At 56.8% G+C, this 10,701-nt stretch overlaps 1 protein-coding gene across 1 annotated transcript; it reads right to left on the reverse strand.

Moving 5' to 3' along the window:
* Positions 1-3,731: 3,731 nt before the first annotated feature.
* NTN5 (netrin 5) lies at positions 3,732-10,323 on the reverse strand. The gene is made up of 6 exons (XM_044378233.2): positions 9,690-10,323; positions 6,595-6,783; positions 6,304-6,453; positions 5,820-5,873; positions 5,524-5,604; positions 3,732-4,183 (listed from the first exon to the last, which is right to left on the reverse strand). The coding sequence occupies exons 1-6, from the start codon at positions 10,321-10,323 to the stop codon at positions 3,732-3,734; spliced, it is 1,560 nt and encodes a 519-aa protein (XP_044234168.1).
* Positions 10,324-10,701: the final 378 nt, after the last annotated feature.

Here is a 10,701-nt window from a genome sequence, read left to right on the forward strand (position 1 = left end):
GACCATCTACTATGCACCATGCACCTTTCTAGAGACAAGGGGTGTACGGAACAAATCAAAATCCCTGCTCCTGTGGAGTTCGAGTTCCAGTGAAGAGACAGAAATAGAAACCAGAAAGACAAGTATTTATTATATCACGTGGTGATAAACGCTAAAAAGGATAAAGCAGGACAAACAAATGAAAAGGATTTTTTTTCAATTTGCAGAATCTACTTAAACCCAGTGTTTAATTTAATGCACCACTATGTTTACCCAGCCCAAAATGTAATGCCTCTGTTATCTTTCCAAATAAGATAACTTATGAAAGAAATGCTCTTTAAGATTCTCAAATTAAAGGGCATGTGAGTGACTCAGTCGGGTAAGCATCTGCTTTCTGCTCAGGTCATGATCTCAGGGTCCTGGGATCGAGCCCCACGTTGGGCTCCCTGCTCCGCAGGGAGTCTGCTTTTCCCTCTGACCCTCCTCCCTCTCGTGCTCTCTCATTCGCTCTCTCAAATAAATAAAGAAAATCTCTTAAAAAAAAAAGATTCTCAAGTTAAGGTGTGCCGGGGTGGCTCAATCAGTTGAGCATCTGACTCTTGATTTCAGCTGACGTATTGATATCAGGGTGGAGAGTCTGAGCCCCACATTGGGCTCCACGCTGGGCGTGGTCTACTTAAAAGAAAAAAAATTATAAAGCGAGAAGACTTCTTATCATAAAATAGATGAAGTCTCCATGACTTTCTTTTTTATTATTTATTGTTTTCCTTTACATACAGAAACTAAAAAGAAAAAGAAATTGTGCACACCAATTCACGGGAAAATCTACTCTATTCTAACCTTATCCATGTATGCTTTTCCAGTGGCACTGCATCTGCTTATGTATAAATTTATACCCCCCGATTAAAGAATAATTGGAAGGAGCAGCTATTTAGAGTCAAGAGGGAAGTTCTTTCCGATGCTGCGAAATTTAAGCAGAGCCACATGGTGGAAAATTCTAGTGCTTGCCCATATCCAGTTGTTGGAATAATGGTCCCCCAAAATGTCCACACTCTAATCCCTGGAACCAGTGAATATGTTACCTCCCATGGCAAAAGATGCTTCTGTGGATGCCATTAAGGTTAAGGACTTTGAGATGGGGAGACTTTTCTGGATTATTTGGATGAGCCCCATCTCATCTCATGGATCTTTAAAAGCAGAGAACCTTTCCCAGCAGGAGGAGAAAAAGATGTGAGGACAGAAAAAGAGGAAGGAGAAATCTGAAGTGTGAAAGGGACTTGACCCACAATGGCTGACTTTGAAGCTGGAGGAAGGGGCTGTGAGCCAAGGAATGGGGGTGGCCTCTCCAAGCTGGGAATGGAAAGGAGACATTCTCCCCTAGAGGATGCAGAAGGAATGCAGCCTATCAACACCCGGATTTTAGCTTCGTAAAACCCGTCAGGCTTTTGACCCATAGAACTGAGATAATAGGGGCACCTGGGTGGCTCAGTCGGTTAAGCGTTTGACTCTTGATTTTGGCTCAGGTCATGATCGCAGGGTGGTGGGATCAAGCCCCGTGTTGGGCTCCCTGCTCAGACAGAGTCCGCTTGTCCCTCTCCCTCTGCTCCTCCCCCACTCTCTCACTCTTTAATTAATTAATTAAATCTTAAAAAAAAAAAAGAACTGCAGGATAATAATCTGTATTGTTTCACCCGCTGAGTTTGTGGTAATTCGTTGAGGCAGCGATAGAAAACTGAAACACTGGTTCTTCTCTCTTTCCAGGCACGTAAGAGAATTCTACTTCCCCACCTTCAGGCTATTAGGTGAAACCATGTGAGTATTCCTGACCAATAAGCTAGGAACGGAAGTGCTGGGGTCGTTCCTGAGCCAAAGCATTTATTTCTCGGGTGGGACCATTCAGATCTCTCTCTCTCTGCTGCAGTGATCAAGATGCCATAGGTTGGACTTGGTGCAGTGATAAAACAGTAGATGTCTCTCAGCCTGAGTCTTTGAATGACTCTGTGGAGAACCATCCCTTGGTGACTTGTATGGGACACATACACGACCAAGAAATCCATTTTCATTGTATCATTCCCACAGAGCTAGCCGAACCTGATTAATGGAAGGTCTCAATGAAGTGAGGGCACTAGCTTGCTATTATATGAGGAAGTGCATCCCAGGAAGAGAGAACAAGCGCAAAGGTCCTGGGGCAAGTGTGCCTGGTTTTTAAGGAAATGGGAAGGAGGTCAGTGTGGCTGAAGAGGTGCGAATGGAGGGGGGGAGTTGTAGGAGGTAAGGTCACTTATGTGGTGGGAGTAGATCACGTAGGGCCCTGTAGGGAAGGGCAAGGACTTTAGTTTTTATTCTGAAAGAGACAGGAAGCCGTTCGAGAGTTTTGGCATAATAGGATCATGATCTGACTTGGGTTTTAAAGCCAACATCCTGGTTCTGTATGAAGAAAACTCTAAGGGGATAGAGGGATAACCAGTATGGAGACTACCGTAATAATCCAAGAGAACAATGGTGGCTTGGACCAAGTGGTATTGTGGGACATGGTAATAAGGGTTGAATTATGAACATATGTAGTCCATGGAGTGTACAGGATTTGCTGATGGACAGGACATGTGGGGAGAGTGGTGGGACAAATGCCCCACTAAACTGGCTTCAAGAGAGAACAGAAAAAGACAAGATAAGGAATATAGTTTTGCTGGAACAGAGAACGCTTCATAGAAAATCCCTTAAAGAGGGGCGCCTGGGTGGCTCAGTTGGTTGAGCATCCAACTCTTGGTTTCGGCTCAGGTCATGATCCCAGGGTCATGAGATCGAGCCCCGCCTCGGGCTCCACACTCAGGGTGAGTCTACTTGAAATTCTCTCCCTCTCCTTCCCCCTCGGTCCCTCCCCCCATACTCTCCCTCTCTAAAATAAGTAAGAATCACTCAAAGTACTCCCTCAGTGACTCTCCTGCAAAGATCACCCAAATTTGAAATGGCGTTGTCCATTGTGGCTGCAGGGGGCAGAGGTCAGGGTGGCAAGGAAGGTCCTAGGCCATGACAACCCTCCATGCCATAGTACTTACTGCTCCTTGTTTTTTTAGCTCCATCCCTCTGGCCTGTAGGTATCCAGCTGTTGGGTGGGAGTAGACTTCTGCTCAGCACCAAGTGACGCCATACTACTCTGTGGCTCCCGATTGGTTATTCTCTCAGGAAAGGGTTTAGGTCGCACCTCAAGACCAGATGAACCTCGGTCAGAACCCTCTTTGGATATTCACACCCAGTCCTGTTATTCCTTTCTCAGAGACTATCCTAGGACCCATCAGGAACACAAAGTGCCTAAGTGTGGAACTTTCTGGAAATCTGGCACTGCTGTCCTTTCCTTCGGCGCATTTCCCGCCTTTTCTATCCACCCTCCCTCCCACTGGCTTCTGGCCAATCGTCAGGCAACACAAATCGGACCAGCACACAGTGATGTCATACCAGCTACTTGATTGGATTAGGCATCTTGTTGGGGAGCATAGCCGTCCTTCGGCTGCGTGGGTTTACTTCTTTTGCCCCTCCGAGACCCTCCCAACACATATCAGGTGTCTGTGGCGAAAATTCCCCCAAGATTTAAGACTTTATTGAGGGGACTAGCCGCACAGGTCACAGGCCAAACGTCCCGGCCAGAGACCAAAAGTCTTGCTGGCGTTTTGCCGCCTTCACGGGCGTCCCTCGGGCCGGCACGGTGGTGGCGCGTGCCAGTGACGTCAGGGGCTCCGCGGCTTCTGATTGGCTCGCTAAGGGACGCGCCGTCGAAGTGGAAGGCTCAGCTCACGGTCACTTCCAAGTTCCTCTGTCGGCGGTGGAGGCACCGAGGTAGGGCTCAGGTGCTCGGGCCCAGTGCTTGGGGCGGGGGGCCGCAGGCCGCGGCAGCCCCCGGCGCGCTCCTCCAGCTGCAGGCGCCGCAGAGGCCGGGCCCAGCGTGGCCTCCAGGGCAGCGCGAGGCCGTGGCGGTCGAGGACCAGGCGCGCGGGGTCGGGGCCGCCGACCGCGCTGCCCAGCAGCAGGTAGTCGGTGTCTGGCTGTAGGCGCAAGCAGCCGCAGGCCAGGTCGGCGCGGGGCACCCAGGCGTCCTGGCCGCCGCGGCGCACGGCCGGCGCCCGCTGCTTGTACACGGCCAGCACGCGCACCGCCAGACGCTGCCACGCCGGGCCCGCCGCCTCCGACGCCAGCACCTGCGCGCGGAGAACTGCGGGGAGGGTTGGCGTCAGGCCCGGGCTGGGGGAGCTTCTGGGGTCGCGGGGGATCAGTCCTGGTGGGGAGGGGGGCAGGACCCGGGAGTGGGCTCCCAGGATACCCTCAGGGAGGAGAGAGACCTTGAACGTTTTGAGGGTGAGAGGTCTGGGGGTCTGGCCCCGTGTGGTGAATGCTGGAGCCTGCTGGAGGAGACAGGGTAGAAGCGAGGAGGGCAGGGCTTATGGAGTGTGAGGTGGGGTTCTAGGAATGTGATTAGGAAGGGTAGGGCGATGGAGGACTCCTCCTGCGGAGGGGAGGCCAAACAGAGAGAGGAGCCTGGGAACGTGGGACATGCCATGTGGGACGCTTTGGTTGGGGTTCATACAGGGAGCAGCAGATGCCAGAATGACTTAAAGTGTGGGGAGGGATGACTAGGGGGACCCTACAGTGGGTGTGGCTGGGAACAAGACAGAAGAGGCAGGTCCAGGGTCTCAAATGTGGCAGAATCAAAAGATGTCAGAAGCAGAGCCCTTGGAAAAGGGTATTGCTGAGGGAGGGGCTCTGGGACAAATTTGGGGGCCCGAAGGAGGTCAGAACCTAGAACCTGAGGGTTGAGGTCAGACGGGGGGGTGATTCAGAAACATATGCTCTCTGAAGGGCTGAGGTGAGACGTGTTGGGGGCAGGACTCTGGCTGGCATGCTAAATCTATGGGGCGGAAGATTTCGTCCTGTTGGCAGGCAGGACGAGAAGTTTCCATCTTCCAAGTCCTAGGATACCAGTGGCCAGATGATGATCCTCAGGGAGGAGAGGCCTGGGATCTTATACCATTGAGGGAAGTCACAGGCTGGTCTGGATTCAAAGGCTGGGCTGAACTCCTGAGTATCTAAGAGATCTGAGTTACCTGAGGGCATAGGCCCTGAGGTCATGGGGCTGGTGTGGACTGGTGTGAACTGATGAATTAGTGGACTTTAGGGTGAGCCTCTGTGGGAGTGGGGCTACAGTTCAGAATCTGGGACCCTGATAGGAGGAGGAAAGTGTCTGAGCTAGGCAGGACCCTGCATTCAGCCAGCACCCCTTTGTCCTTCCATCCCCAGGAGGTCCCCTTTCTCCCACAAAGATGTCCGGCTGAAGGAGGCCAGGAAACATGGGGAAAGAGGAGACATAGGAAGATAGGAAACACCCCCACTCCGCTGCCCCTGCCCGCCTTTGTCTTCTGTTCCATTGGGTCCTAGGTCAGGAAGGGTCGTTTAGAGTCCCCCTTCCCATTTAAGATGAGAAAGCTGAAGGTGGAGAAGGAGGCAGTCATCAGAACACCTGAATAGCCGCCGGCCATTTTTCTCCCCAGCACTCACCATAGTCCTGCTGGCAATATCTCCGAAGGCTCATGTGTACCCTGGTGTCCGAGACATTGCAGTAGTTTTGACATTGAGGGTCTGGGGAGGGTCAGGTGGTCTGCAGTGGGCTCCCAAGGCCTGGACCTCAGCGTCCCACCCCTGCCCATCCCCATATTCCATCTTATGGACAACTGGGGTGCCCCACCCCTTGGGACTGGGCTCAATGGGCTGCCCCTGTATCCCCACCTAGGGGCCCAAGCAGCCCATCCCTGATCCCTCTTGCTGTCAGGGTTCTCCACACCAGCCTGTCTTACCGGAGCTGTAAGCACCAGGGGTGGTAGCAAGGGGGGTTGTTGCCTCTGGAATTCCTGTGAGAGACCAAAGAAGAAATTTAACCTTAGTGCCCCCTCTCCTGTGTTCCCCACCCCAACAGGAATCCAGGCATCCAGACCCCATGTCTATTCCCTTAAGGCCCAAGAGTACGAGCACCCTTTGCTCTCCTCCTCCCAGGACCTGGAGTTGGTCCCTAGTCCCTTCTTCCTTCAGATCCAGGAATGTGGACCCCCCCAGCCCCCTCCTCCCTCAGACCCAGGAGTCCAGGCTCCTACCCTCTTCCTTCCCAAGACTAAGAAGACTGGAATTTGAGTCCCCACCTCCCCCAAGGGCCCAGAGTCTGACCTCCAGCCTCTAGCTCCCACCTCCCAGGGACCCGGCTGTCAGCATCCTTGCCCACTGGAGATCTGGGATGTCCCCTTCCCATCCCACTTAGGACTTGCGGCCCTGCCCCTTGTGACTCACGCTGGCAGGGCATCCGGGGAGAGCGGCTCTGCTGGTAGCCGGGACCGCAGCGGTTGCATGTGAGGCCGGTGACCCCTAACTTGCAGGGGCACTGCCCACCGGTCTGGTTGCAGACGCCCCCCGTGGCCCCGATCGGGTGACACCGGCAGGCTACATGAGGAGAGGAGCTGGGGACCTGGAGTGTCTGGGCCCCAGAGGCTCCTTCCCAGTCCCCCAGCCCCCACCTCCTTCGGCCCCAGGAGTCTGGCCCCGCCTCCTTTCCTCCTTGGCCCGGCTTCAGGCCGCACTCACCCCTGCAGGCCTTGCGGCTGGTGATGGGCTGGCTGGGGTCCCTCCAGAACCCCGGCTGGCAGTAGTGGCAGTGCCGCCCAGCCGTGTGGTGGCGGCACCGCTCGCAAACGCCCCCACTCCGGCCGCCCGACAGCCGGAAGAGCTCGGAGTTGAACCTGCAGCGTCGGGCGTGCTGGTTGCAGGAGCAGGCTAGAGACAGGTCGGGGCAGCCGGGTCAGGCTCCGACCTCCCCTTCCCCATCTCTCCCCTCTCTGCCCTCCGAGAGGAAATAAACCATGCGTGCAATGAGGAGGTTGCCTGGGGTCCGTGGGTAATCCCGGGTTCCCAACCCTCCTCATTCTCAGGATGGGTGCACTGGACTGGAGTGGGTAAGCCCGAGGGGCTGACGGACCCTGTGAATGTCTGCATGAAACTGGGGGCTTAGGGAGGAGTGGCTGCTCCGGGGGCACAGGCTCTGGGATCAGCCCCCAGCTTGTCCGCTCCCCACTGTGCTCCTTGGGCAAGTGACTTCTCTCTGTAGCTCCGTGTCCTCCGCTGTAAAACAGCAGTTACAGTGCCTACTTCGTGAGGCTTAAAGGAAACCAAAAGGCTGTAAAGGGCTCGACCCAGGGCCTGACAGCGAGCTGGCCCTCGCCCCTGGAGCCTCGGCACGCGGGGTGCTCACGGTAAGTGCTCAGCGTGTTTCGTTCTCAGAGCGACTCTGCGAGGCTCGTGGGGTCAGCAGCCCCATCTTACAGATGCGAAAATGGAGGCACAGAGAGGCAAAGGCAGCGGCCCTAAGTAGCGCAGCTGAGGGGCGGTCAGAGGCAGGCTCAGAACCCAGGGCTTCTGGCTGCAGAGTCTCTGCCCTTGGCACCCACGCTCCAGCGTGGCCCGCAGCTGGCGTGAGGGTGCTGTGCGGCGGACGTGTATGCGCTCCTGGGGAGCGCTGTCAGTGAGGCCGTGGCTCTCAGACCTTACTACTTCCCAGAGTTACTGGGAAATGTGAAAAAGAAACCACACAGCTTCCAGGGCCCACCCCCAGGCCTCCCGCTGGGCCCAGGGATCTGTATTTCCAGCCAGCGTTTCTGAGCCAGATGCCGCAGGAGGGGGTTCATGGACCATTCTTGGGAGAGGTTTAAGGAGTTTTTGCCTGCCAAGGGGTCTGGGAGGCTGGCAGGTGCCAAGAACACAGAGGGGCAGCAGCAGGAAGGTCAAGAAGCCAAGGCAGCTGTGTTCTTGGAAAAACAACTCGCCTCCCAAAACCTTGTTTTCCTCCCATGCAGTGGGGATCTCACTCCCTCTCTCCCGGGGTTGTCGGGGGCCTTAAGAGGTAGTGGTATGCTTCGGATTATCGGTGGGAAGCATCAAGCTTTGGATTCTTTCTGACCTGAGGGCGATCACTTCACCTCACTTCCGTCTGGAAGACTCAGATGGCGGGAAGGGGTTCAGAGCAGCGTGTCTGTAAAGCCGGCAGCTCGGCCACGGGACTCAGTCCCACCCCAGCCAAGACCCTGCTTCATTACAACACTATCGGCTTCTTACCCAGGTTCAGAGCCCAGCGCCACGCTCAGCCTGGGGCAGCGAGGTGATCCTCAGAGGGCCGGCCTCCCCAGCTCCCAGGCCCTGTCCGGGCCCAGGATGAACCAAGTCCCACCCCCAGGCAATGTGAGTCTCCCCCACCCCCTGCAGGGGCCTCGGATCTGGCCGCTGGGAATGGACCAGAGGTGGTGGGGACAGAGGGTCTAGGAAGACCCCAGTGGGGATGAGGACAGAGAGGGGAGCCAAGGATGGTGAGGTGTAAGTTACTCGACCTGACATGGCAGGAAAAACGAGAGGAGGAATGGGGTAAAGAACTGGAGGGTGGAGAGAGGGGAGGGGTGTGTGTGTGTCTGTCTGTCGGTCTGTCTGTTGGTAGAGGAGAGGTACTTCCCAGGGCCTGGTAACACACTCAGACCTTCTAGCCAGGCTTGCAGGCTGGCATGGAAGGAGGAGGGCTGTCTCTGAGGTGGGCTGCTGGAGCAACGGGGAAGGGGCCAGACTCCGGAAGCTCTGGGTCTGGAAACACCGTGGAGGGAGAGGGGGAGGAGCGGGCCTGGGGAGCGCTGGTCTAGCTGGATGGCCCAGTGGATCGCCCATTAGCAAGGAAGGTCTGTCTCCCTGAGTCCAGTCCCAGCACTGCCCCTTGCTGGCATTGAGCTTTAGGGCAAGTGGTGCATCCCCTCAGGGGTCCCCCTTCTTCATCCGGGGAATGGTAACCTTGGCAGGTGCACAGCAAGCGCTTCGGTACCATACTGGGCTTTATTCTAAGGACCTTATGCGTATCGACCCATTGGATTTTCACTACAGCCTGTGAAAGAAAGGCTGTTACTATCCCCACTTTACAGGCAAGGAGGAAGTGGAGGCACAGAGAGGTCAAGTCACTTGCCTGTGGTCACACAGCCGGGAAGCCGAGGAGCTGGGATTTGAGCCCAGGCTGGCTGGCTCGCTGCCGAGCCTGTGTGCCTGCCTGCCACCCTAGAGTGCCTAGCGTGACGGCCCCTGACAGGAGCTTGGCAGGGACAAGCCAAGACCCCCAAGCTGGACTCCCTGAGCTCAGATTCGGACCCTGCCACTTACTAACTGTGTGTCCTTGTGCAAGGGACTTCTCACCTCTAGACTCAGTCTTCTCATCTAGGAAATAGATGATGATAAAACCCGCCTGGTACGTAGCAGGTGATGGGTACATATGTACTTAATGAGTAAGTGCGTCCCCATGTGGTGGATCTGATGAGTCAGGAGAAGTCCAGCTGTCCTGTTCCCCACACTCATTCAGGAAATGTTATTCATAGCGGCAGCATTGTAATGGGTAATGGCGTGTGGGACAGAGACTGGAGCGCCTTACTGGGCAGCTGGAAGTCAAGGCGGCCGGGACTGGGGCAGGCGTGGCAGGTGGGTGGAGCGCAGGTGGGAAGGGAAGAGGGGACCGGCTCAGGAACAGTGGGGGTGAAGCAAGGAGTATGGGGCTCTGGGGAGGGAGAGAGCACACTGCCCCGTGGGGACCAGCTACCGGCTGTTGGAGAATGGGGAGGGGTTGGGGGAGGGTGAGGGCGGGAAGAGGGGGGCCCAGGACTCACGCAGGCAAGGGTGGGGGTGCCAGGGCGTGGCGGGCCGCCAGGGCCAGTCTCGATGGGACGGGCGGCAGCTCTCGCAGCCGGGGCCGGTGGTGTGATGGCGGCAGCGACAGCGGGGGGGCTGGGTGCGGGCGGCACAGCGAGCTGCGTGGCCGTGGCATTGGCAGCGGCCCCTCACTCCAGCCGCCGCCAGCCCCGCCCGGCCCCCGAACTCCACGCGGAGGTGACTGACCGCCACGCTGGATTTAGGGCCTGGTGGGGCTCGGAAGGTCACCTTCTCGGGGCCCCCCAAGGCCCCAGGCCAGGCAGGTCTGCGCCACAGCGGTCTCCAGGGACCTCCGGTGGCCCAGGCAGCAGACAGGACCAGGGCTGGGGATCCCGGGGTGCAGAACCGTAGGCTGACCGACGTCAGGAGGAAGGGGCCACCCAGGGCCAGGGTTAGACTGCCATTGCAGGTGGCCCGGGGGCTGAGGTCTGCCCCCAGGGAGAGGGCACAGGCCTGAGGACAGGAGGCCGCCATGCCAGCCAGCCGGGTCACTGGTGGGAGGCAGAAGCGGGGGCGGCCACCTGGATGGTAACACGGGTCTGCAGTGGTGGCCCGGCTCAGGAGGAGCAAGAGGGCAAAGGTCACGGGCATGGTCCTAGCAGAGCAAGTACCTGGAGAGGAGAGGAGTGAACAGGCTAGGGGCCTCAGGCTGCCCTGTGGGTCAGCCTCTACCCCACTCCTCCCGCCCAGGCTCTCTGAGGAACCCCCGGCATTCCACCCCCAGCCCTGCCCAAGCCCCCTCCCCGGCTGCTTCTAAGCGAGGAAAATAGTTCCATCTGGGGAGAATTACTGTTTACATAACCCAAAGGGAAAAGAACGCAAGCAAAATTGAGAATTTTGCCTGAACTAATCCGTAGCTTAACACCCCAGAGCTATCCTCAGTGTCGAGGGGTGGGGGCCCTGGGGAGAGGGCAAGGGGTGGGGACAGATGGGGAAACCTAGACAGGCCACAAGGGGGAGGGGGACTTA

This window comes from Ursus arctos, unplaced genomic scaffold (assembly GCF_023065955.2).
Source record: "Ursus arctos isolate Adak ecotype North America unplaced genomic scaffold, UrsArc2.0 scaffold_19, whole genome shotgun sequence".
In the NCBI taxonomy this organism is placed as follows: domain Eukaryota; kingdom Metazoa; phylum Chordata; class Mammalia; order Carnivora; family Ursidae; genus Ursus; species Ursus arctos.

Excerpts from the sequence above, each read along its gene's own strand:
- NTN5 (XM_044378233.2), bottom strand. The coding sequence starts at position 10,323 with ATGCCCGTGACCTTTGCCCTCTTGCTCCTCCTGAGCCGGGCCACCACT. Across the intron at positions 6,454-6,594 it reads CAGCCGCAAGGCCTGCAGGG|CCTGCCGGTGTCACCCGATC; the intron begins GTGAGTGCGGCC and ends CTCCTCATGTAG. Across the intron at positions 4,184-5,523 it reads ATATTGCCAGCAGGACTATG|TTCTCCGCGCGCAGGTGCTG; the intron begins GTGAGTGCTGGG and ends CCCTCCCCGCAG.